This window comes from Pteropus medius, unplaced genomic scaffold (genome assembly GCF_902729225.1).
Source record: "Pteropus medius unplaced genomic scaffold, Ma_sr-lr_union100, whole genome shotgun sequence".
Classification (NCBI taxonomy): Eukaryota; Metazoa; Chordata; class Mammalia; order Chiroptera; family Pteropodidae; genus Pteropus; species Pteropus medius.
Genome location: NW_024342471.1, coordinates 13,913,772 through 13,941,657, shown reverse-complemented (window position 1 = coordinate 13,941,657; position 27,886 = coordinate 13,913,772). Strand labels below are relative to the sequence as shown.

Sequence of the window (27,886 nt, the reverse complement as noted above, 5' to 3'; positions counted from 1 at the left end):
TGAGACTCATACACATTGCAATCTTTGCCTTTTATTTTCGTTGTTACACAACATTCAGACCCCTGCTGGGGGCATAACTTAGTCAACTGGAATTTTCAACTTGTTCCAGGGCCTCCTAGGAGATGATCCCAATAAAATAGAGTAAGCTGATTCTCTTCCTAAACAACTCAGCTGCATGCCTAGCACCATCACAAATGTATAGATCCTGTCCACTTGGGTAACAGCCAGCAATAACTAAACAGTTCACACAGCAAAGATTCTAGTGCCACACAAACACACACATGATGTTATCCATGGATACCGTGAGGTCCACCAGAGATCTCAGGGCCAAAGTGACTTTTTGAACATGAACTTTACAGTTTGATTCTTACACATTTATATTGACTGGGCTATTGCCAAGTGTGTGTTTCAGTCTGTGCAAACAGATGTATTATTTACCTGTAAGAGAGTTTCCTAAGGATGTCTTAGGTACCATCTACTAGCCCATGGGTTCTCTCAAGAATCCATACAACTGAATGAAGTACATTACATGCCAAAATGTGACCACTTAATGTTACTGTTAAAGTGGTTCTGTGCTGAGCAGTACGTGATATGTTCATGAAGTAGTTCTGTCTGGGGGAAAAGCTTATGAGGTGGTGGGAGCCAGGAAGTGGAAGGAACAATGTATGTACCTAGCCTCAAAAAGATATGAAGAAATAGAATTAAAAGGTGATTCTAACGGGGGAGGAAATGGAAAGGACAAATTTAAAATTATAATTAAAAATACATATGCATACCTATATATGCAGATATATATGTATATTTTTTCTTTATATAACAAACCAAACCCATAATTAATTAACTGGAGCTTCGCTTTTGTCGTTCACAGGAGACCAAAATCAACTGTGTTCGTCTGGCTACAAAAGGTATGTTGGCATGTTCTTGTCTGTTTTCAGCCATTCTTTAGCCACACAGGGAGACATAGGCAACGCTGACTAAAATCAACAAGAAAAAATTATTTTCATTGGAGTCATTTGCATCTAGGTGTTACTATATACCCAACCACATATGTATTAATAACACCAGGCCTAAAGCATAATAAGAGCTCAAAACATATTGGTTGAATCAATGGATGGGCGGGTGGGTAGATGGACAGACAGATGGACGGATGGACGGACGAATGATGGATGGATGGATTGGTACATTAATCAGTTGTAAATATAAATTTATTCAAATATTCTTCTGTTATATATTTTCATTGTATCTAGGTCTATGTTTATATTGGTATTTTTTAAGCACATCTGTTAAACCTACGTTCTGAGTTTTGTACTTTATTCAATTGGTGCATGGCTTTCAAAAATGAGGTGATTGATGTTGGTGCCTTTAACAACAAGAAAAGAAACACTGCTTTACTTTGTAGTTGGCATTTTCAACACTTATCTGAAAAACTAAGGCAACATTGTTCGGGCTCATCACTTTTGCTTTCCTAATTATAATCGAATTGCCTGGCTCTTTCAATTGTTATATGTTTCTGTTTATTACTCTTTTAAAAAAAATCAATGAACGGTTTGTTATCATTTAACCTATTATAAGGTCGAATGGTTAGAAATCAGGTTTATCTTTTTATTATAGAATTGATATTTTTAACAGCTATCCTTCTCATATAAACACACCAAAATTGAGCAATTCTATTCTGTTCCCTGCATTTATTGACAGCATATATAATTTTATAGGTTGCTTCCACAGAGATGACAATTATAAACATAAATATAAATATAGTCATAGATATAAAGTACAGACAAAAACAATGACCCAGTTATGCATATACATATGTGAATATGTATACACTGGCACACACATACGGAGGAAAATGCACTCGGATTGTGAGGGGGGAGAAGAGAGAGAGAGAGGAGAGAGAGAGAAGAATACTTATAGTTATTTGATAGAACATGCACCAAGACCTATCATGCACAATTTTTATAACTTTGAAGAAAATCAGAGTTTCTAATATGTAAGCAGAACAGGGAAGATTCAGGAGGACAGAGAAGACAGAAGCACTAAGGTCTCACTGTGATAAAAACTCACCCCGATTTCACATAAGTCATGAGAATTTGGCATGTCCCTAGCTTGTTCCGTCTCAGAAACTCAGGCTGCTAGACAGAAAGAGATAAAATACTTTTTGTGGGGTCAGGAAAATTGATGGCCTACAAATAAAAGTGACACAAATCACAGGCTGGCCTTGGCAGACTTCCACTGAAGAAAACAGGTAATCTAGAAGGAAGAACAGCATCCACTGGACAGCACTAGAGCTGTAGACAGCAAGTAGGATAGCTGGGTGTCTACGGCATCCCACTCACACAGGCAGCTGGGAGAGGGAAGGAAACTATAGAGAAACCTTTACCGTGATGGTTCTCCATAGTCCCCTCTAGGTTTGACCCCTAGACAAGGGAGGGGCTTATGTGGATTCTCTAGCCTCCATGGGTGTCTGGGATTCTAAGGGCACCCTCAGAGACATAAGCCCTCCCAAAAAAGTAGTTTGTTGGACTATATTTTCTGAACTGAGAACCGGGAACATGTGACTGGGCAGGCAGTAGGTACACACAGGGACTCTGAGAGAGAACACCTAAGACGGTACTCTCCTGGGATGTTCAGGACCCACTGCGCTCACAGACATAGAATCTCACCATGCCTTGCTTCCCCAGAGTTACACTGCTGATCTGCAGAGCGCAGTGGTCTTAAAGAACTAGAGCAGAAGAGCTCTCTGCCCCTTCTTAGCATAAGGATTTCTCCTCTCGTTTGACCTTTAGTGGAGTGTGTGCACCTGTCAGATGTGGGTGTAGGAATGCATGAATGAATATGTGCCCAGCTGTCCAAGCCCTGGCAGCGCTCGGAGGAGTCAGGAGTCAGAGGTGGGTTCCAAGCAGCCACACCCTCATTTTCCAGCTCTTTGAGGGCCATCACTTCAGCCCAGAAAAACGGGGCTCTAGAAGCACTTTGGGAACGGGGCGGAGAGATGGCTATGCAGATTGCCAGTCTACCATAGTTCAGGCAGTCATCCCCACTCAGCACTGCATCATATAAGAGGTCGGTGACTGCAGAGTAAAGACAGTGGGAAGGAAACCTGTGTAGGTTATTGTCTGTTCCGTGCCTGGCATTACCCTTGGAGCATCCAGGGTCAATTAAAGGCAAACCTCATCCAAATCCATGCACTGTCCATGAGGACTTCGTATCAAGGACCTAAGGCCAGGGATCAATACTTGACCCATCCTTTTACTGAATCAATTTTCCATTTTTGTGGGTTTGCTGAAAATACGACTTCTCTTAATAGAGGAAAATACAATACTAGGAATCCCGCAGGCATCAGGTGTATATAAATTCCCAGTGGCAGATTCCCTGGGCCATCTGTCTCCCTCCAAGCTGGTCCACTTCTCTGTCATTGCAGCACATTCCTCACATGTCTGCCGGCGGATGTCCAGCCCATGGAATGTGACCACATATGCAGGCTTAAGGCCAGTGCTCTCTCTGGTGATAGAGCAACTTGCTGATGGCCTGCCCCTGTCCCTCAGCTGTATGAGTCCCGCAGAACTGGGACTGCCACTCAGTGAGGGCTGCCACCCAGAATGGAACACAGCCTAAGCACTCATTTAGGATCCTTCTGACCTGACCCCAAGCCAAGCACATCTTCTGTTAGATACCAAACCTGGCTCCAGGGTGGGGCGCTAAACCCTCATCTGTCTACATCACTGTTAGTCACCCAGGCTCTAACCTACTCTGTCTGATTTGGAGGGTTGCAAAGCAAGAGACCTCTATTAGATTCCTGTGGCTGTTGTACTAAAGTACCACAGACTGAGTGACTTAAACAACAAAACTTACTGTCTCACAGGTCTGGAGGCTAGAAGTCTGAGATCAAGCAGGTTGGTTCCTTTTGAGGGCTGTGAAGGCAGAACGTGTTCCATGCCTCTCCCTTAGCTTCTGGTGGTTTGCTGGCAATCTCCGGTGCTCCTTGGTTTGTAGAAGTATCACCCTGATCTCTTCCTTCCTCTTCACATGGCGTTCTCCCAGTGTGCATCTCTGTGAGCAAATTCTTCCTTTTTATAAGGACACTGGTCATATTGGATTAAGAGGCCCACCTACTCCAGTATGAGCTCATCTTAACTGATTATATCTTCAAGGACCTATTACTATATAAAGTCACACTTTGAGGTGCTGGGGGATAGGACTTCAGTGTATGAATTGTGGGGAGGAGGCCCAGTTCAACTCATAATAGGATCCATGCAGTTAGGGGCGGTATACTTGTGGTTCCCATTGTAGCCTTTGACTGTTCACTATTCACAGTGTGATCCCAATAACTTAAGGGTAGGCAAGAAGCAGGAACCAGCCCTACCAGAGGGAAGCCAGGAGGTAGGCTTAGGTCCACATTTGGCTCTCATTCCCTTCAGAAGCTAAGTGAGGTGCCCTCGGGCAGAGGAGCTGCATGCTCTGTAAAAAGAACCCTGGTCCGTCCGCGCACACCAGATGCTGGGTCTGTGGCAGCAGGACCCTTCTCAGACCTCACATGATGGTGGGGTGTCAGGTGCTGATCCAATTCATGGATCTGGGGCCAGCGCAAGCGTGGCTTCCTGTGGCAGGTACCGGCATTGCCCATCAAGAGGAGCTCTGATGAGGAGCTACTTGGTCTTAACCACTGATTTCCTGATCACATTTTGCCATGGCAGGAAGATCTTGGCACATAGTGGCCTCTGCCGAAATGAGTAAATGCATTTGGAGTCAGCATCTCACTGAAGCGAGGATCAGAGACCTTGAGGGTCTCACTTGATCTTCTAGAAACTCAAGAGGCACCATATTTAAAGCAATCCCCATCTATCCAGTCATAGAATCATTTTGAACACACTGCCAGTGAATCGCTGATAAACCTGCTCTTGGTAAGGAAAAGCTCGTATTTGTAGTCTTTATCGCTCTCCGGGGCATATATATCCCCACAGTGTCCAATGGTTTAACAACTGGATGGCAAAAAAGTCCAGAATATTAACAAGCTCTAGCAAGCTGGTGCAAGCCCGCTCCAGACACCAAGATCTCTACTGCCCAGTTCGTTGTGGGAATTAAATTATATAATAAACACAGAAGTGTTTTATTTACTGCCAAGTGTTTTGAAAAAAAATTTTTTGTTATTATCAATGACTAGTATTTCCTCCGTAGAGTCGGCTCACTCACTGAGCATGTATAAGCCAAGCATCTTGAGAAGAACTGGGGATTTTGTGGTGAACCAGCAGGCATGGTTCCTGTCCTCAAGGGGCTCATGGTCTAGTGTCAAAACAGACGTGAATGATTTTAACAGAATCATTTAATGGTGACGTTATGATTGTGATCGCAGCTTCCAGAGAGGAGTGAAATGTACCCGATGGGGACTGAAGTGGCGACAGTGCCAAAGCCCCCGGCAGTGATGGTGTGCGTGTTCCTGGCCATCATCTGGGACTGGTGCAGCATGGGAGGCTTTGTGCCTCCCTGTCCCATCACTGTCCCTTCTCCACTAACTCTAGGAATTGCAGAGCAAGGGTGGGATTAGAGAGGCCACCTGACTCGGGACTTCAATCTGTGAGAGAAGCCACACCCCTGGCCCAAGCCCCACCCAAGGAACAAGTGCCTTGTGTTTAGAGGGGGCTTTAGTAAGTGGATTCACATATCACCAGGGGGCAGAACTTCAAATAGACAGCAGGACTAAGGGGCTGTGGGGTGGGAGTTTGGTATTTGCTAGTAGAAATGGTAACTCTAGGGTCAGGAAAGGTTCATCTCAAAAGCCTTGAGGGCAGTCTTTTTCATTGGTAGGGGCTTGTGGTCACTGACCTGGATTCATATTCTCCATTCACTTGCTCCTCAGCCAGGGGTCTGCTGTTATTAGCTTTGACTGGAGATTTAGAGGAATGAGAATATGAGTTCGGCCACAGTGAGGAAGTAGAGTTTATCAAAGAGCAGATCAAGAGGAATGAGAGCTATTTTCAGCCAGATTCCTTAGCGGCAGCACCTGAGGCAGGGATTTGGTGCAGGTGATGTATGGAGGGAGGGCTCCAGGAAATAATCTGTAAGTGAAAGAGGGAAGTGGAATAGGAAATGAGAAAAACACTGAGCAAGAATCTATTTTCAAGCAAAGTCAAGCCTAAGCTCAATCCGGGGTGAAGTGTAAATTTCTCCAAAGTTGTTTTGCCTTGAAACAAGGAGACCAGGATTTCTACTCTTCCCCACCGGTCTTTCAGTTCTTCAAAACAATCAGTCCTTGGCGTGTCCCCATTCTCCTACCCCTCTCCCTCCCCTGGATAACTCAGATGGCTCCAGGGGAAATGGCACCCTTGAGCTTTGCACAAGTCTATGGAGAAAGTCTCAGGTGTAAACCTTTAGCCTCAACACTCACAGTGGCTGGAGGATGGCACACCAACCTGTAAAGGGAATCTGGGAGTGTCACTAAAAGCATGTGCTTCAGGGCTGTTGCTATACAGAGGATGTATTTTATCATCGATTGAGGTATGGCAAAAAGCTGATGGGATTGCCTCAAATTCAAGAGCTAAAAGAAAAATTTTAAAGCCCTTTGCTTGGCATACTCTAGCTCTGGGAATCTGCCCAGAGCTGTAGAGAGAAAACTACAGACAATGGGTAAACAAACATTAATTTTTGTTTTGAAAACAGAAAACTGTTATTCGTACTTTGAAGAAAGGGCAGTAGAAAGTCAGGAAGCAAAAAATAAATCAATTTTAAAAGTAGATTTTGTTCTCGTAGTTAAAACAGGAACTATGAGAAAAGGCAAGTAAGAGGGAGGTATCCTGAAACCCATTAAATAATGTTTACATTTGAAAGATAAAGGAAGTGTGGGCTCAATTCTGGAACCAGGTTGAAGATGGAAGCTGAACATGCTCAAAAGTGACCTTTGGGAAAATGAATGATGTGAAAATTTGGGGTGGGATACTTAGACTTTCAAGGTGCTGAAGCTTAAGCGAAAGATAAAACAACCTCCCCATGACAGATGAGCATCCTGCCTGGTGGAAGATGCTCCGAGCTGTAGCTGCTAAAGGAGGCAGCCAAGTAACTCAGTTCATGCCCTCTGGCTAGGATAGAGCGGGCCAAGGGGAAAATGGTTTCTTGTCTAGAGGCTCACCAGAAGCTGATGTCCAGTTCCGTGCAAGTCCCTCTAGATTCTCCTGTCTGTCTAATTCTTTCCCCTGCCTACCTCCATACGCCATTCATTCACTTCACTATTTTCTCTGACCCACAGGCCCTGCTTCCACCAGACTTGCTCACATGATCTGGCCACTTCCTACCCTCCAGCTTCATCCAGTCTCTATCCTCTCATTCACTACACTCCAGCACACTGGTCTTTCAGTTCTTCAAAGCACATCAAGCTCCTTCCGACCTCAGGATCTTTGCTCATCTTAGCCCTCTGCCTGAAATTATCTGGCCACCATCTGCATCTGCTTAAGAGATATACATCTTTCAGACTGTGGCCTAAACCCTGTCTCCTCATAAAGACCATCCTGACCTCCAATCTAATATATATCCCCAATATGGCCTTCTTTCATTATACCCTATATTTTTTTTATAGCATTCATCATAACTTGCAATTATATATATGTATTTGCCTGCATGTTTAATGTCTATCTCCCAGCTAGACTCGAAGTGAAGTAAATGAAAAGATTTTGCCTGTTTTGAACACTGTTGTCTCCCCAGATCCTAGCATACATTGGTGCTCCATAAAATACATTGAATGAACAAGTAGATAAATGAATTAATGAATCAATTGATTAATCAGTCAGTCAATGGATAGATGGGTAGACGACTAACATGTCATTCTTCCATGGTTTCATTTTTTTCAAATATAAGCTACTTGTCTGAACTTTTCTTGTCCGTTATCTTGGAAAATAAGAACTTTTTTTTCCCTAAAAGTCCGAACTTTTCTCCAGTAACAAAAAGGCCAGCTAGGCTCTGCTTGAGTACCTGCTGTGACAGGGACCTCACCACTCCACTATTGGACACTTCCATTAGAGGGAGACTCAATATATGAGTCCAAATTGGCTCCTTATCATTTCTGCCACTCAGTCTTTGAGGCCACAAAAGTCCCGTCTGCCCTTCCTCCTTGCAGAAAATAAACTGCTGCTTCCGACTTACTTGTCTGCTGTCTTCCCTTTGGAACCTCTCTGGCCTCCAGCAAGCAGCAGCACTTCTATCTCTGGTGCCAGCCGTCAGGGGAACACAGCTGGCTCTGCAGACTCCCGCTGGGTGTGCCCAAGTGGCAGTTAGAAAAATCAGCTTTGATTTGATTTGCAAACTGAGCCGAGTCATTGAGACAAAATAAATTCGGAAACCCATAAAGCCATTTGCAGAGTTACTTTGCAGAAGACAGCCACAGTTTTAATCTAGTAAACACTCCCTAACGATCCCATTAAAACGATCCCTCAGAGTAGGTGCTGAAAGCTGAACTCCAGAATAATGAAGCATGAGATAAGGGGCCAGCGTCACCAGTAGTTTCATGCTGCCTGATGGTCGTGATGGACTGAAACCATTACCCCAGCAGCAACAGGCAGGAGGCGTGGGTGATGGTCTTTTGTAAATGTGGTTTCTTTTTATAATGGCTAAGCCTGAGGTAGAGCATTTCATCCAGCATTTTCTCTCCTCTCTCCATAATGGATTTTCACCCCTGCAGGGACTGGCAGGGACAGTAAATAGCCCTTCTCCAGTGAGGTCCCCTCGCTCTGCAGATGCTAAGACTGGGGCCGAGAAGGGGAGTTATGTGCTCATGGCTTCCTTATCCACAAGAATCACATGCCACAGATGGTGTGAAAAGCCAAGTGAGATATAGAATTGTCTGCTATCAGATAGGAAATGTTCACTGCTTGCCCTTTCTTCCCATTTTGACCTAATGCTGTATGGCAAGTTCTGTTATGTAAAAACTTCCTTGGGAGGCTGCATGGAATAATGGGGAATCAGAGACACCTGGATTCAAACCCCATCTCGAAAACGTAACTGTTTGACTTTAGACAAGTCACAACCTCTGAGTCTATCACTTCACTTTTAAGCCTGAGATCATTAGTTTTTTCTCCTGATTATTTGAGATAAAGCTCGTGAAAGGTCAAGAACATAATAGATGATAAACAACTTGAGCTTCTTTCTCTCTTTCTGACCTTCTCTGATGTGAAACCTGGAGACCCAGGTCTAAACACACATGTCCTCTCTCTGCTGTTATCTAAGGAAGAAAGCTAACCCCTCAGTTCTAGTTACGTCTCCTCACACAAGTCTACAAATCGGACATTAATCAGATACACTCAGGCTAGGTTCAGAGTTTAGAAACTGAGAGAGGACAGGAATGATGCTGGCCTCAGCTCTCATCGGCCCAGCAATTTCAAGAGGGACCCAGGACAATAAGATGCCCAAATCTTGCCATAGCAGCTGGAGAAGAGGCCATGACGAAGGACCACTTGCAAGAGGCAAGACTATTGTAAGCCAGTGTATTGGTAAACTCTTGGTTGTTGTTCAATCCTTAGAAATCTTGCCGGACCTTAAAGGGGAAAGCCCAGAGTGTGTGTTTAGCGGGGTCAGGTAGGGTAGTGCTATTTCTACCTAGCGAAGCCCAATGAAACAAATTTCCCATGCTTAGGTTTCTCTGAATTGCTTAAGTGTAACAAGATCTCCTCGACCCATGATCCCCTTTGCTCTTACCTAGTACCTTCTAGATCCTAAAATGCCAGTGGAATAATATGGATTTCCTGAAGGTTTTGTGACAAAATGGAGGAAGAGAATCATAAGTATACCATAAAATAAACTAAAGATGACCTTTAAATATTCCAACCTCTTCTTTAATATTTTTCTTGTTACAATAGCTGGTACCTCTCTCTTGTCACTTTCTGTCCTTCCCCTACCACCCCCACTCTGTAGCTTTGCTCAAACCGCAACCCCCCACCCCAAGACAAACATACACATACACACCTTCTCTACACCCCACTCAGGAAGACAAAGCTGGTGTGATAGAGACCAGGAAAACAAAAGCCAAGATCAACTCTTGTCCTTCAAGTGCGTCCCTGGGGAATCTCTATTCATCCCTGCAAACTGGAAGTGAGGATTATCTACTCAAGACCTAAGAAACTTGAGCTGACTTTAGCTCAAATCTGTTGTTCCAAAGCAGCTGCATCATACAAAGGGAATAAGAGGTCTTTTAAAATCAGGGGTCAAGGAAGTAGAAAAATTTGAGTATGCTGGAGACAAGGGTTATAAATAGAGAAAGTGAAGCTCTATTTGAGCTTTCATTGATGGATTGTCAATGTTGTATTAAAGTTAGGGATACAAAAGGGTTAGCAAAAATTAACCACCTATTGTGCGCCAGTCACAGGACTATGTGTGTTGACACGAGTTTACAGTGTGAAGATAGAAGTAAAGCCTGACACATAGTAGGCACTAAATATATTGTGGTCGTCATTATTATCCTTACTCAAAAAATGAAACAGTGTAGGCTCAAAAGGGTTAAATAAATAAAGGTTAAATAATTCCCTCAGAATTTTAGCTCAGATCTAGCTCCAAAGCTCATGCCATGTCCACAGCACCATTTTGAATCTTGTCAATATCATAGACTGGGTAAGAGTCTATGGGCCATTGTCAAGGTCTCTTGTCTTATATTTTCTAATTCCTTCTTTGCCTCTTTTCCAGTAATAGTTGAAAATAGAATCTTTAGGGTGTGATGGGTTCTTGGTTTATCTTCAATAAACCAAGAATAATCCCATCTCGAATAAGCTAAGTCCTGGGATCTGAAGCAGAAACCTTAAGGAGCCCTCAGCTGTCTTTACTTCCATAATGTATTGAACTTAATAAGCCAAGAAATTAGTCCGTCTTCAAAGTTATGTACTCCAGTGCCAGCTTTCGCCCATCAGCATCCCTTTGCCTTTACCATTCACTACTTTAGAAAGAGAAAACAATCAGAAAGGAAGTCTGAGGTATTCAGCATTCTGACATCCTTTATCTTTGCATGGTCTTAATGTTTTTATTAATGGATGATATATATACATGTGAACAGATATCGGAAACTGTGAAGAGAGAGGGGTCATGAATCCTACATTTAAAAAGCCATATGATGGGAGGACCGGGTGTTAGATGAGACAGCAAAAGACCTTTACCTTTTCTCTCACTGGATTAGTCAGATTAGGATAGGCTTTGCTGCAACAACAAATTAATATCCAAATATCAATAGCTTAATACCACAAAATTTGTTGTTGTTGTTATTGTGTTGTTGTTGTTGTTGTTGTTGTTATTGTTGTTGTTGTTGTTATGCCATCTAGAATAGATATGGCCTCACAGGACCTCGTCGCAGGGGAAGAAGTATGGAAGTGGTAACCTGGATCTTAAATACCTCACAGGGAAATGACTTAGGTCACTTCCACTTACCTGGCCTTGATGAGACTCAGATTTTTCCAAGAAGAGATGGCCCAGGCACCTGTAAACACTAGTCATCTTTAGCACCATGTATATGAGACCTTTTCCTATTTCTACTTCCCTTTGAGTCCCATGAGACTTATGATCTATCGCTTCTTTTCTGCTTCTCCAGCCATTATGAAAACCTCTCCCTATCCCAGTACCTGGCCAGCTTCATCTCTGTTCATACCCCTCATAGCTGAGCATTCTTGCTAAACAGAGTTCTAGCCCTAGATTATAGGGCGGGGAGGCTTTGCAGGGACTGCAAACTGAATTATGTCTTAAACTGTTTTTCATTTAATCCTTAAAAGAACTTCGTGAGATACTTATTATTACCCCCATTTGACAGGTAGAGAAATCGAAATTCAGGAATGGATGTAATTTTCCAAGTGGCACAGCTAGTAAGTGAAAAATACTAAATCAGAATTTCATTTATTCATTTCGTTTTCAATAAACATTTATTGAGCTCAACTTAGTATTGATCTGTTTCCCCTCGTCCCCTAGACATTAAGAACTTCATCTTTGGATTTAGAGACTCTGATTCTAGGCTGGAAAAGGTACTTAACTGCTTTTTGTCTCTGTTTCCCCAACTATAAAATGACAATAACACCAGTTACCTCAGGGGGCTCATATAAGAATTTAATGAACTAGTGAATATATAAAGTGCTTAATGCAATACCTGGCTTATAGTAAGCACTCAACAAGTAGTAGCCAGTGGGAGAGCAACAAACAGATAAATTATATCAATAAATATGATGAGGGCTATGATGAAGGTAAATTCAGGATGCCATGAGAAATCAGAGAAGGGAAACGTAAACCAATTTGGATGTGTATTTTCAGGTATGTGGTCATTGAGACAAGTTTTGAAAGAAGAGTGACAATTATATTGAACGAGGTTGGAGAGTAAGGCAGGGAGATCTTCTGAGCTGAGGAAGTAGCATGTGCAAATCACTGGATGCAAGAGAGGATGCTACTGGACTGGAATGGGACAATGGCTAGAATGCCAGTGTAACCAAAGGAAACTAGGAGTAACCAGAGGTGATGCTAAAGTAGCACTCAGGTCCAGGATACCAGGACACCAAGGACTCCATGGAGCCCCATAGCGTATTAGATGAACATTGTCCTGAGACGGTAGGAGCCCTTGGAGGTGCTTAAACAGACTGCCTTTGGCAAGGCCACCCTAGTTACAGCTTGGAAAATGAATCAGAGAAAGAGTTCTAAGGCAAGGACAAGGCTGGAGCATGGGAGAACAGGTAGGATGCCGCTGAAACGGGCCAGGTGGGAACGTATGAGTCATCTCTTCTCTCGAGCCTTCTGTTTCTTTTTCTGACATGCAAGGCCAACAGTTCTTGTCCTGCCTACCTCTGAAGTTTCAGGGAAAATTAATAACCATAGCCATTTAGAACAAGGTTGCAAACTTTTCTATAAAGGGCTAGATAGTAAATACTTCTCAGGTTTGCAGGTAATATAGTCTCTTTCAGAATGACTCAATTCTGTCATTATAACACAAAAGCATCCACAGATAATGCATGTAAAATGAGCATGACCGTGTTCCAATAAAATTTATTTATAGACACCGAAATTTAAATTTCATATAATTTTCAGTATCACAAAATATTACTCTTTATTTTTTTCCCAACCATTTAAAAATGTAAAAACCATTCTTAGCTCATAGCCGCACACACACACACAAAAATAATCAGTGGGAGGCCAGGATTGACCCATGAGTTATAGTTTGCAGACCTCTCTCTGAGAATGTACTTTGTAAATGGCAACGTTCCTCACATAACAGTATTATGATTACTGTCTGCCAATGTTTAGTGGTGGTTAAACTTTACAGCATTTCATGGCTCTTGGTCAAGCTGGCCAGTTGTGTGAATTCTTGTAATTATGTATTTCCTGTTTACCAGTTGGTCTAGAATGCCCTACTGGGTCTCTGTTTTGCATAAGAACTTTATGTAGTTTTGCTGATGAATCACTAGAGAAACAAGCAGCCTTTGACCAGCATAGGACACCTTTCTGTCTTTTGTGTCGTTTTCCTTAAAGAGGCAAGTGGTGGGTTCAAAAGGGCAGGAACTTTAGTCAGGCAAACCAGAGTTAGAATCCTGCCACTGACAGTTATTAGTTCTGTGACCTTGAGCAAATTATATCAGTTCTCTAACTCATCATTTCTTCATTCGTCCATTCATTTACTCAACAGCTATTCACTGAGTGCCTACAACGTGCAAGGCCACAGCAGGGCACTGGTAAATGAGACACAGTGACTGCCTTCCAGGAGATTATAGAATTGAGAGGAAGGCAGACCCTTATAATCCAGTGAGGTTACTGTCATGAGAAGGGAAGCTAAGGTGTTAGGGGAAGAGAGAAGAGGCAGGGGTCTGTCCCCATACATGTGAGACACTGAAGAATCCCTAGAGAGAAAGAGTGCTACGCTGACACCTGAAGAATGAGCAGTTGTTGGCCAGGTGAAGAGGCAGGAAAGGGGCATGTTCCACACAAAGTGACAAGCCTAGATAAAGCCTACAGACAAGGTAGGAGGGAAAATGTTGATGATGGGAAGGAGTTTCCCGTGCTTGGGGCAGAACACAGAGTGCGGTAGCGGGGTGGAGAGAGGATGAAGGGGCAGGCAGAGGGTTCATCATTGAGGGCCAGCGAGCTGGGTGAAGTGGTTTGAAGTTTACCTTGAAAACAACAATGGGGCCACTAACACATTTCACCAAGGGGTGGGGAGTGGGTGGAAGGGGAGCAAGACCAGAAGCCGGAAGACCAGGGGGCTGCCTCAGTCATCCAAGGGAAACGTGAGGGTGGTTTGAGCTAAATGGAAATAAAATGGGAGAGAAGGGAGAAGCTTCATGAGTTTTCTGGGGTAAAATCGATAAGGCATGCTGAGCGATCAGAAACGAGGGGTCGGGAAAAAGAGGAGTGAAGAGTGACTCCAAGTTTCTAGACTGAGCAGCTACATGGGTGGTGGCACCACTTACTAAGAAAGAAAGGAAAATTTGTAAAGAAGACATTCGAGTGAAAAGATGATGGGTTCATTTTTAATAATACTGACCTTTCTGGGTTCTTGTCTTAGAAACATTGTACGTGAGGTACCTGGCAGAGTACCTGGCATGTCGTGGGTGCTTGATAAATGGTGATTCTTATTCTTGTGTCATTTTTAGAAATCTATTTCAGGCCCTGTTTTGTTAGATCGTGATGTTCTTTTGCTGTTTAGTGTGAGCTCTTCAGAGCCACAGGAACTGCAGTTCTGTTCGCCATACTACACGTTTTCATGTGTTTCTTTCTCTCCTTCTCTTCTGCATGCTGCCTGGGGACTGGCTTCCTTGTGGTCAGCACCAATGGGCAGCGCCCAGGTGACCCCGGGGACTCCACTCTGCCTCCTCACCACAGGTGATCACCAGAGCCCTGGGCGGGTGGGAGGGGAGCGAGAGTGACCCACGTTCAGCAGGTCCTCCAGGCCAGGCACCATAGGAGAACTGGCAGTCCCTTCTCCACCCCGCCCATTCATCTCATCCATCCATCCATCCATCCATCCATCCATCCATCCATCCATCTCCCACGCACCACCCACCCATCCATCTGTCCATTCATCCATCCACCACCCATCCGTCACTCACCCATCCCTCCCTCCATCCATCTATCCGCTCATCCATTCATCCATTCTACTAATGCTTACAACGTACCTATCATGTGCCAGGCACTGTTCTAAGCACTGAGGGATGCAATGATTATCCAAAGAAGACATGTTCCTGTGCCTCTCTGGGAGGGGAAAGAGCCATTTGTGTAGTCAAAAAACTACAAAGGAGAGATGTGTGGAGTACAAAATAAACAAACAAATGCACTAAAGGAGTGCTTCCCAGAGCAAACTACAACTGAGCCATGGTCTAAGGTTGAGGGGAAAGTTGACCCAGCGTATCTGTGCTTAGGAAATGAGTAGATCTGGCTATCATCCCAGGTCTATCATTTGTCCTGGACAAGTCCTTTAAATGTGATGACTTCTGTGTCTCTTACCTGTTAAGTGAGAATAATACCTATCTCTTACCATTTGCTTATATACTCTGCACATGCGGAGTCTTTTGGAGTTGTATTCTGAGACAAAACAAGATAGTGGATGTGGAAAGGGGGGTGTGGGGGTGCCCCATCTGGAGTAGGGATTGTATCGCAGAGTTGATCCCACCTTGAGGCCAGGGGCCAGCATTTGTACCATTGTGTCCATCAGTCACTGGCTGTGGGCTGCCATGGGGGTGCATACCTTCCTGGGGAGGTGATTCCCCTTTGCCCGATGGCTTCTCTGCAGGGAAAGGGGTATCTGTGATCTGTTAGCAGCCAGCATCTGGGGATTAGGTGCATCTGCCTGGTAGAGAAGATCTGGGTGGAGCCCCAACAGTATTCACTACCGCCAAGTTTTATCCCTGCCATTGACCCCCCATAGCCCATGTATCATTACCAACACCTCAGGAATGTCATCTTAGTCACTCCCTAGTTATATGACCTGAAGCAAGTCGCATAGCCTTATGTCACCCGCACAACTAATTGTCACACTAACTTCAGAGTCATATTAAAGGGCACATTAGGTGCTCAGAGTTGATAGTGCATCGTACCACCAATTTACTCTCAAATTGTCAAGGGAAAAAAAATATGACATTAGGTGACCCTGGAGAGTGCCCTGTTCAGTAGCAGCACATAGTAGACCTTCAACAAATGCTAGTCCTCTACCCCACACTATCAGGCCACCAGCTGACCCCTTACCCCCCAAAAATGGGAGTTGCAGATGGATGCATGGTGACAGTGAGGGAAAGTCACAATCACAACTGTGCTCACACCCAGTTTATTGAGAAACAGTGCTTCTCTGGCGTGTGTGAGCAGCTCCATTTCTGCTGGGCCATTGTTCTCTGGGCTCTATTCTCGTCAAGCAGTCTGATAATATTTTCTTTAAACAGAGCCGATCCCATAGCAGGCACATTTGTTCTTACCTCTTGCCTTCTGAGGCGTCTGAATGTTCCTCCTCTGGCAGGTTTATTTCACTGTATTTCATTTATTTCCGCGCGTTCCTCAGCCTCGTTGGATGGGTGAGGTGCCTGCGAGTGTTTCTCTTTGAGCAGGCTGTCCCTTTCAAAGGGTGTTTTGTTAACGCTCATCCCCTGGTAGCAATAATGGCTGACGTAAATTATAACTGCCTAGTTTTGAGTGATGGCGATGCTAGACTGTAAGCACAAGCACCCTCTTTTCCTATTGGCAGCAACTCAGAGAACGGCGGGACCACATCGTGCAACAGGGACGGGCTGGCATCTGATGTGAGCCGAGGCTGAGCTCAACTCAGCTCTGCCACTTTCTGGCCTGGTGATCCTGAGCAAGTTATTTCTCTTCTCTGGGCTTCATTCTCTTCATCTGGGGAAGTTGGGATAATAATACCAATAGCCATAGTCAAACCATGAAAACTAGGTGTGATAACAGCTTTAATTTCTTTGCTCAGCTGACTTCCAACTAGCTCTTTGGGTCCCTCTTACTTCCTGGCCTTCCTTTCAAGAAATTCATGCTCTAGGGCAGAGTTTCTCAGCCTTGGCACGAGTGACATTTGGGAACGGATATTTCTCTCTTGGCGGGGGGGGATATTTAGCAGCATCCCTAGCCTCTACCCATTAGATCCCAGTAGGATTTCATCCCCCAAATGTTACAACCAAAGAGATCTCCAGACATGTTCAGATGTCTCCTGGGGGTTGGAGGGAGGGCAAAAGCACCCACCCATTCTTGAAAACCTTCAGAGCTGCACTGTTTAATAGAAATAGAATTTCGCCGTGTATGGAACTTAAAAAGTTTCAGAGTCATGTTAGAAAAGTTGTAGGTAAGACTGATTTTATTATATTTTATTTAACCTACTATTATTGTCATTTTAATACGTAATCAATCCTTCCAAATTACCAATGAAAAATATTTTACATTTCTTTTTTGTACTAAGTCTTTGAAATCAGGGGGTCAGGGGTGAATTTTACATGTACAGCACTTTTCAATTCAGATGCTGAATTCTAAACAGTTAAAAATTAAATAGAATCCTAAAAAGATAAACACTATGTTTAACAAGTAAACATACTTTACACTGCTTCTGTTTTGTTTTTTGTTTTAATTTAAATTGGTTGAAATTAAATACATTTTAAAATTCAGTTGCTCAGTCACATTTCAGTCGCTCAGTAACCATGTGTGGCTTTGTGGTCTGGACAGTGCAGATCTAGAGGTAAAAAAATGGCTCGACTATCCTTTTGCCTGGTTGGTGAATAGAGTGCACAGAGTGGAAGTAAATGTTTGTTTCCTTTTGTCTTTCCTCCCAGGGAACATTTTACAATGTCTGGAAATGTGTTTGGTTGTCAGAAGTGGGCATGAAGGATTACTGGCATCTAGTGAGTAGAAGCCAGGGATGTTTCCATTGAAAAGATGAGGTAAAACTGCTTATGGCCAGGGTTGAGTGCTTCTCTGTAGTGGGTTGACTTGAGGCTGCAGGGGGCAAATGACTAGTTACTTAATGTTTCACCTGAAGGACTTAGTCCACCCCAGACCCACCACCACAGAGAGAGTGCCTCTGCGCTGGCCCCTGCAGTAGCTTAGCCAGGCCTCCAGGGAGGCTTGGCCCAGTAGGAAGCTGACAGCGGCCGGTCTGGAGTGGATGCACCATGCACCAGCCTGGTGGCCCTGCTCTGGCCTGCACCCCCGGGAAAGACACAGATCGACTGTCTTGGTCGTGCCCAGTGCCCGCTGTCAATTCCCGATAAGGAGAAGGGCTTTGTGGAGCACAGACTCTACTCCCTCAAACTGGCGAACTTGCGTAAATTACTCAGCCTTTTTGAGCCTCAGTTTCCTCATCTATGAAATAATAAGGACAAGTCCCTACCCTGCCAGGCTCAGTCATGGCAAAGGTCACCAGAGAAAATGGAAGCATCTCTAGTGTGTCAGATTCAACTCCCCGCCATTATTGCTTTCTGTGCTGTGCACTTCGTGTTAAAACTCTCTCATGTTATTTTCCTGAAAATTCTTTAAGTCAAGGCCTTGCCACAGTGACTGGATTCTGGCCCTGCAGGCTTGGACACCTCGGGGCCTCAGCCTCCCTCCTTGGCAGGGGTGGATGGATAGTATAGGAACAGGAGCTGGAGGCAGGAGGACCAGATAAAACTCTAAGGAAAAGCCTTCAACGTGAACATCCACTATGAAGGGACTATGCTTGGTGGAGAGAAAGGGAACACAGGCAGTGAGGGCACAGCCTGCAGGCTGGCAGGAGAGAGGTGGCAGCTCTGGAGGACATTGTCTTGGAGCTGTTTGCTTTCTCTCGCCGCTTCTTACCCTGTGCCCAGCACACAAGTGGTGGTCCATTCGCCTGACTTCATGTGTAAGTAGACTAATGAATGAGCAGGTGGTTAACAGTGACAGAGCCTGTGCCAAGCATGGTATGCCCCCCCGCCGCCCTACCCTCTGCCCCGCCCCCCGTGTTGGTTTCAGCACCTCACCAGCTCACCTTCGACCGTTTTGTTAGGCTGACTGCGAGTCACCGAGTACCGATTTTCAATCCAGCGTTTGAATTCCATGCAGCCCTGCCTGCCAAGCTTCCTAGACACTGATTCTCTGGAGATCTGCTAGTCCAGCCCCACCGAGCCCAGTGCCCAGCCTAGGCTCACATGGTGCTGGCCCAGGAGAGGCTGGGCTGGGGGCAGAAAGCACTGGCATCACAGGGGAGACCATCACACTGAGTGTGCCGGGGTGAACAAGAACAGAAGCTACAAACCCTCTGGACCTCGGCTTCTGCCTCTGCCATCTGCGAACAGCAGAGCTGCTTCTCCATCCATCCTTTGAAGAGGCAGATAGATCAGCTTTTAGTGCAGAACACAGTGATTCAGTGTTTCTGCTTCCAAAAGCCAAGGGTCAAAGGGCAGAAAAAAGAAAACATGGATTTGGCTGCAGTCTCAACAATCGATGCCACTCCCGCTGCTGGTTTTATTACCCTCGCTCAGTTTCCTTGCACTAATATGAATTCCGTGCTGCGTGTTTACTGGCTGTTCTCTCTGATCCCACTCATGCTTCCATTAATCCTTCCTATAGATTCCTCGTTCCCTCCCACACACCTTTTCTCCTTTTCAGGCTCTGATGCTTGCTGCAAGCTGCATGTTCCAGAGGCAAGATCTGGACAAAGCTGCCCCAGTTGGGCAGATCTTTGTCTCTCCTCCCTCTTCCTGCCCCATTGGGTCAGGTAATGTAGTCACTCCTTAGGGCATCAATTTGACTGGAGTCCGTTGGAAAGGATTGAATTATGATTCTGAGCAAGGGCATTAGGATTGCCTTGGTCCCTATGCACCCTGCTGCGCCATTCAGACAAATAAAGCCAGGATGTGTTGTCCTTCTAGAAGCCTTCCATTCCACTCAGTCTTTGACCAAGCAGGAGGCTCCCGTTCCTCTTCCTGCGTGCTCTCCGTTTGGCCCTGACCCCTATTAGCGTCTGATTTTACTTAATGAAATGCTAAAGCTGCCCTCACATTTGCAGCCCATTCCCGTGCTGCTTGGATGATGACTGAGCTTGACCTGGTGTTATGAGTTGAACTGTGTCTCCCACAAAAGATATGTTGAAGCCCTAACCCCCGCCTCCCTGTTCCGGTCAATGTGATCTTATTTAGAAAGAGGGTCTTTGCAGATGTAATTGGTTAACATGAAGTCAAGAGGGTAGGCTCTAACTCAATATGACCAGTGTCCTTATAAGAAGAGGAAACTGTCATGTGAAGATGGAGACACACAAGGAGACACTGTGTGACGACAGAGGCAGAGATTCAAATGATCCGTCTATAGGCCAAGAAGACCAAGGACTGTCAGCAAACACCAGCAGCTGGGAAGAAGTGAGCAAGGGTTCTGCCCAGTCTCAGAGGGAGTGTGGCCCTGCCGACACCTCGATTTCCGACTGCTAGTCTCCACATTTCAGTTGTTTTCAGCCACCCAGTTTGTGGTAATTTGTCACAGCTAGGAAACTAGGCAATTAATACACTTGGAAACGCAGCAGTACTGAACACCAGGAGATGCACAGGGTCCACCCTCAGGAGCTGCGCCTCATGGAGATCGAGGCCAAGAGCTGCCATCTCAGAGGATCTCTTCGACCCAGCCCTTCTCCCCTGCGGGGTCTCCTTGTTGACAGTATTCTATGTTTGGCTCAGGACAGTCTTCACTCTGTGGCTCCCACCCTCCCCTTTTCGGTTCTGCTTCCTGTCTCTGAGTAGCCTTGGCATCTGCTGCTGGTCACTCCCTGGCCTTGGCCTCTGCCTCACCCGCCAGGCTGTCATAACCTTTTCTCAGAGTCCTGGCACTGTTTGACCCATAGACCGTCCCTGGTTGGCCTTTGTGCTCGTCTCCTCACTGTCGGCTCCTGGGAGATGTCCTCCGTTCCTCTGTTCTCACTCCACAGTAAGAATGACACTCTATTTACTGTGACCATGTACGCCCACATGCTGGTGCCTGAGAAAGTCTACAGGGACCATCACCGTGCCACAGGGCATCCCAAAGAGTGTGTGTTCTTTGCTCTTATATCTGCTCTTCAGGCTAAACCCTTAATCTCCAGCACAGACCGTGGGTGTTCTTCTCTGCCGCAGTTAAGCAGCTTTCAGTCCTCTGGGCTCCTGACTCAACACAGATATCTGCAAGCAGGGAGCCAGTACTTCTGGCTCTGAGCTGACTCACCCTCTCCATCCCCATCAGCAGGGCAGGCCTCATCTGAACCACATGGAGCCATGGGAGGGAGCAATGGGAAGAGGCCAGTGGCCGGTCTCAGGGATGCCCACGATGTGTCCCACATCACTGATGACATCTGGAAATGAAGTATGTGGTCTAGTTTTGCCTAAGCAGAGTCACACATGCCACCTCTGTGTTAGCACCCATTGTGCTGGCCTTTGATTGTCAGCTTGCCTACTGCTCTCTCCCACTATGTAGTGAACTCCTAGGCAGAAAGTGTGTCTCTTAATTACCTCACAACCCAGCACTTTGCATCATCTACTATCATCATTATAATCCCAGCACCACTCACGATAGGAATGTCTGGGACTTTTTCTCTGTGGCCAAGGGTCGAGTTGATGCTAATGAGGCCAAGGTAATGGGTCTAGTCCATTTAGAGGTCACTTAGTTTCATCTAGTTCCAACGTCCAAGCACAGCTCTAAGCACAGGTTGACCTTCACCGTGAGTACAGAGTGACCAGCAGAAAACTCCAGACACCACCCGCTGACTTCTGATCCCTCCTTCAGATTTGGCCCCAGTCACTTCTTGGTCTTTAACCTTAACTGTGGCCTGACACCTAAACCAGTCTACAAAGTGCACCCATCTCCGGTTTCTTAGACAGTGTCATACCCAACTCCAGCCGTAGCTTACGGTCCTATCCTGGTTACAGATTAGGATGCTGGCACTCACGCTGAAGGCCTTCGCTGGGCACAAGAGAGGGAACATTTGAGACTTTGGAAAAATATAAAGGGATTTTCAGCCCACCGCTGGTGCAGCCCTTGAAAGGACATGCCTCTCAAGGGATGCGTCAATAATAACACTGCCTGGCATCCATCGGGTCTTAAATAAGTCTATTATGCTAAATTCCAAATGCATTAAACATTTTTAGGATAAAGGAAGCAATTCACCATCAGGTTCTTATATAGCCATCTTTCCTACTGTGTGTAACACAACTGAATTAGAATTTGACCTATACAGAGCATTTACTGTGCAAAACAAGGTCTACCAGGAAACACAGACTCAGGAGATGCATGGGGCCAAGCAGAATCAGCATTTGAGGGACAATTTATTTGAGTAGCCAAAGTGCTTCCGAACAATCAATTAAGCTATTCCTATCTCATGGGGTGCTAACCTCCATTTAAGGCTGAAAAAGAGGGCAACCTCTGTCAGCAATATTTAACAGTTTTAGTTGTATAGTCTGTAATGAAGTTGATTCCAGCCTCTTAGGACTGGCTGGGTAATATTGAGGAAGTCTGGGATATTATAAATCTGTATCTTCTTTACACTTAATTCAGTACTTATTAAATGATTTTCCACAGCAAGGATAGAGGTAAAACCTGTGTCTCTATGGTGTTTTCTAGCTACTTGACATGGACTGCGAGTTAAATCTTGGCTAAAAGCAATTACTGTCACATGATGAATTGAGGCAATTTATTTATTACTTGAGAAACATCCTAGGTGATGTCAGTTAGAAGAATGATGGAATCATCCTTCTCAAGTAGTCCATTATCAACCAGATCTAGTGATGGAGGCACATTCAGAGATGTGGGGGTGGTAGCCAGCAATTTTAAAAATTAGTCATCGCGAGATCAAAAAAAGAGTATTGGAATTAAAGCAGAAAACAGTTGCCTAAACCTGAGTAAGACTTGTCTCCCTATAGAGCTCTATGGGATGCTTTGGTTGGTAAATAGCAAGAAAGGTGTTATAGAGAAAGCCCAGAGATTAATAATAAAACCGAATGCAGTGTATTAAGGGCTTGGAGATGGCAGTTGATATACAAGGAAAGTGAAAAGGATGAGGGAGCTTAAGTTTAAAAGGTCAAGTGTAAATATCATTTGAGCAAAGTCTATATAATTTGGCCCATATAACAAGATTCGCATGACATCTTCATCAATCCCTTAGGTATTAGAATATCATATGTTGCCGAGAGGGCATGAGGGGAGATAATCTTCAAGAAAAGCTGGTATAAAATGGAACTGCGTGATACAAACTGGGCAGAGACAGGCATAAATACAAGGATGTCTTAATCTGGCTGGTCAAGAGCAGAGTCCAGATCCCCTAAATACCAGTCTGCTTCTTTCTTCCAGACACTTGAGGAAAGACCACCAGATTTCTCTGCTGAGCAATCTCTCCCCCTATTTATTACAGTGGTGGCATGTAGTATAATGATTAAAAAGAATAAACTCTGTTCCAGACTGCCAGGGTTCAAATCTCATCTCTGCCACTTGCTACTAATAATGACCTAGCCTCTTTGAGCCTCAATTTTCCCATTCTAAAGTGGCTATATGATAGAATTTGCTTCATAAGGTTGTAGTGAGGTTTAAAAGAGATAGTATATGTGAAAGGCTTGATATGGCAAACTGGCTTGCAGTTCTGATGAACTCCCAATAAATGTTAGCTCTTCATTATTAATAATATTACTGTTTCACATGTGGTCATGTGTCTTGACTCTTCTAGAGAGAGCCCAGTTTAATATCCGGCTGACCTGAAAGCCAGTCACAATGTCTCCATTTTGGCCTTGACTTTGCTCAAGTTAACACATAGTACTGAACATTCCTCGCAATTTACAAGTCCAGACACCTCTCAAAGGTGGCAACAAGGTGAACCTAGCATCACTTGGCCCCTGGCCCATTTGGCTCACATCCTCATTCGCTCTCCTGCTATGCTATGACATGCAGGTGTCCCCTGCAGGCTGTTTCTTGGGCCCCATGTCAACTGGCATCTGGGTTTCACCAATAGGAGACATGAATTGTAGGGCAAGAAGAAAGAGAAGCCTTTCCCACCTTGGCCTCAGGCCCCTCCATGGCTCCAGTTCTCCAGGAGGTTGAGTTTTTGTTAGGTGTCGTTGACCTCTGACCTCTGATGCCCCCACCACTGCCCTTTATCTGTCCAGTCTGGGCTAGGTAATGGCTGCTGATGCTACCCTCTGGGTTGCCTCGCCATCCTCTTCTGATCCCCATGTACCAATTCTCTAGTAAATTTGCTCCAGTTTACGTGTTTGGAGCCGTTTCCCTTTTCCTAGTTGGATGCGGACCGACGCAGAGCCTGGGCTGGTTTCTAGCGATTATTCCCTCCTTTAGTAAATGGTAATGAAAAAAAAAAATCTCATTTAATCATCCAGTCTATATATTTTTTCTTGTATCAACATCACACTTACTCATGTAAAATATCTGGAATCCACATTTTTCCATTAAAAAAAAAAAGTCAGCAACAGCATTTGTTTCTCCCCAGGCTTCTCGCACCCCTCCTGTTCGCTACAATTTCAGTCCTCAAAGACTGCCAAAGTAGTTCATGATCACGATTACAAATGCTCTCAATGCCTTGGGATACAATTTGTAAAGTCTGGAGGCTTTAATCTAATGAAGTATCCAGATGCTTTCCTACCAACATTTTTTTTTTCTATCTGGTCTTCAGTTCCGTCTTAAAAATAGCCTACTATTCTGAGAATTCGCTTCCAGCAAAATAAAGAAGGGATATGGTGCCTACCTGACTTTAGAAGACCCGGAGAGTTGCCCAGCTTTCTCATCTTTTCCCTGTTGCCTCCTCTTGGCAAAACCTCCCATAATCAGAGATGCCTGCAATGCTTAAAACTTTCACTGGCATAGAGGTAGCAGCTCAGAGGCAGGGTTTTAAAGATTCTCTTTACTGGGTGCCAGATGCATGCAACACCAAAGTAAAGGCAGGGAAAGTCTTCAACAAAAGAAGTCATTAAGTAGATGGAGTGAACTGCCAGCATGGTAAGATTTGGGGATAATATGCCCTTGGATAGCTAAGAGATGACTGTGTATTTTAAAGACCTAAGCTTTTAAGAATTGTGTCCCTGGGAGCCGACTTCTTTTCCTTACCATCAGCAATGATCACCAGCATGGGTTATGCATCCACTGGGATTTACTTGGTTTTATCAATTGCAATTAGATGTTCTTTATCTGCAACTTCTATTTTTGCTCCATGTCTTTACAGGGGACATTCTCTGAAGTAGAGCTATAGAATCGGGCCTGTAGCCAGTGAGAGCACTTTGAAAATGAATCATTAATCCGTTGTTGCCAAATTATGTTATTGCTGCCGTTAAGTCGTCCAGAAGTAAGCCTGATACAGGTCTTGCCTAGAGTGGGAAAATTAAGCGAATCACTCTGGGGGCTCTGCCTGCCTTCCTCCTAAGAACTGGATGAACTCGGGCATCGGATTACAAAGAAGCACCTATTGTGCACTGACAGTGTACAGACACACAAAAAACCTGCTATATAACTCTGGAACCAGTTCCAAGGTCATGCCATCATTATGCCACATGTGTGAGCAGTTCCTTAGAGTTTATTAAACATTTTTACCTTTGTTATTACATTTGATCCTTAGAAAATCCCTGTGAACTTGCCATTTACTCCCTATTTTACAAATGAGGATATCAAATCACATTGCAGTTAACAGCTTCGATCAAGGTCACACAATGAGTTAGTGATGGATTACGGATAAAAGCTTATGGATTTCTGATTTTAAAACCCATTGCTTTTGACCAGTCTCATAAAACCATCGCATCTTAACCTTAGAAGGGATATTAGAGGTCATATAGTCTCTTCTGCTTGATGGGAAGCAGGCTGACTGCCCAGACAATGCCTTTCATTATTGGTGACACATTTTCCTGTTTTCCTGGGTAACTTGGGGGTTGAGGAAGTAGGCCCCATTGAAATCCCATGGCTCTGTGAATGACAGAGAGATTGTCTCTCACCCAGAGTATGGCCGTCAAAGGAATCAAGGGATATTGGGTTGAGGTGGGAGGTGGGGTCAGTAGCCGAGATGAAAGGTCAGCATCCCATGCAAATGAGATATTGAGGGCTTGGTTAAAGATACAGGAGGCCCAGGAAAATAAGGCCAGGCGGAGACAGAGTAGACTGGTAAAGGGAGGGCTAACTCTGAAAGGGGGGTTGGGGACCAGGGCTGCTTTTATGCTCCTCTCTACATCATAAGGCCACACTGAAAAGGACTGGGCTGTGCCTCAGCTGGATAGCGCTTTCACATGAAAAGTTTTCCTTATATTGGCCACAAATTTACCCCTGTCACTTCTACCCATTGGTATTGGCTCTAATTTTTTAAATTGAAGGTACCAAATCTACCCTATCTTTTGCAATGGTCCTTCAACTTTTTGAAGGCAAGAATTCGTTTTCATCTGAATCTTCTCTAAGCTGAAAAATTCTAATTCTGACTGCCATGCCTCCAAAGTCAATGATCTCTGGATTTTAATGTGCACCTGGATCACCTAGAAACCTTGTTAAAATGCCAATTCAGTAGATCTGGGGTGGGGCCTGAGATTCTGCATCCGTAATAAATTCTCAGGTGATGCTGATGTTTCTGGTTATTGGACCACACTTTAAGTGGCAAGCCTCTTGGCCTGTCTTCACTCTGGAAGTACCTATCAGAGGGTGGGGTTTACAACTGGACATGCCTCATCAGTGTGGCCTATCTAATGCAGTACGGAGCCAAGCGGCATTGCCCGTTGGGTCTCAGGAGTCCTTAGGGAATATAAACGGAGATGGTTATTTGGTAGCATAGAAAGAGGCAATAGAGGAACAGAATGTGGTGACTGGATCCTATGTATGGAGTGAATACTGAGAGGGGGGTGCAGACTTCAAGAGACCAAGAGCCATGCTTTGGGCACTAGATTTCCATGTTCAAGCGTGGACAGGTAGTGGATTTTGAGCTGGAGCTAGGAGGGGACTAGATTTTATGCCACGATAGCTGTTGTAGAAAGAGTCAAAGGCAGGGGGCATTAACTGCTGCCTTGAGAAAACTGGCTCAGCCTTCAGGATTGCTCAAAGCTCGAAGGGCACAGCTGGTTGGGAGATAAGGTTGGGAATGCAGCCTCAGGTTGGAGGCAGTAGCCTTCTGTCAGGACAGGCTGAGTTCACAAGATTGTTTCTGATGACTAAGGACAGGCTGAGTTCACAAGATTGTTTCTGATGACTACATCACATGTGGGACTCCAGTAGAGCCTTGAAGCCACTCCAGTTGGATAAGTCTACCACCTGGTGTCTAGTTGCCAATTCTGATTTACTCAAACTATTCTCAGATGGACTCTCAATGGAGAGCAGAGATAAAGAGGATACATTCAAGTCCCACCCCTTCTCTTAGACTCTCAGTTCCTGTTTAGTAGACAGAAGTCACCCAGAGCCAGAGGCAGAGCTTTTTAGGGGCTGGGGACTGATACTAAGTTGGCTTTCATGAAAAGGGTGGGCTTGGGGCAAAAGTAATATAGCTACCATATTACTGAACAATTTCCAGTCCCGCCTCTCTGAAGAGTTCCCTTGGATTTCAAGCCAGTGAGTCAGATAGCTAAACTTCTATGTGGACCCAGTGCTGGCATTTCTTTAACTAAAACTCCATCTAGGACAGTCCACTGTAGTGATGAGGGGCGAGCCTTGCACACAGAATTCCAACTCTGAAACTCACTAGTTATGTGGCCTTGGACAAGTCATTCACCCTTTTGTGAACTTTTCTAATCTATATAGAAGAGAAAATAAAACTAGCACCTTCTGTAACAAGTTTTATGATTAAGTAACTTAAAATAAGAAAATTGTTTAACACATGGCTTGGCACCTAGTAATGAATCATTACATTTAAGCTAAATTTTTAAAAAGCAGTAGCGTTTGAACTTCTGTTTGATGAGGAGCTCAGTGCCTGCCTGAGGCAGCCGATCACACTGCTAGGAGCCCCCATCATTAGCCAACACTGATGTACTTCCTTAAGTCTTAT

General features: G+C 44.7%; 1 protein-coding gene across 2 annotated transcripts in view; it reads left to right on the top strand.

Moving 5' to 3' along the window:
• Window positions 1-27,886, top strand: part of PTPRT (protein tyrosine phosphatase receptor type T) — a 937,324-nt gene that overhangs the window by 757,083 nt on the left and 152,355 nt on the right. Inside the window, exons 13-14 of one of the 2 annotated variants that reach the window (XM_039864357.1) lie at window positions 869-905; window positions 14,752-14,808. In XM_039864357.1, the coding sequence (XP_039720291.1) occupies window positions 869-905; window positions 14,752-14,808 (94 nt within the window). The remainder of the gene's footprint in view (window positions 1-868; window positions 906-14,751; window positions 14,809-27,886) is intronic. The other variant, XM_039864356.1, reaches the window with a different exon arrangement.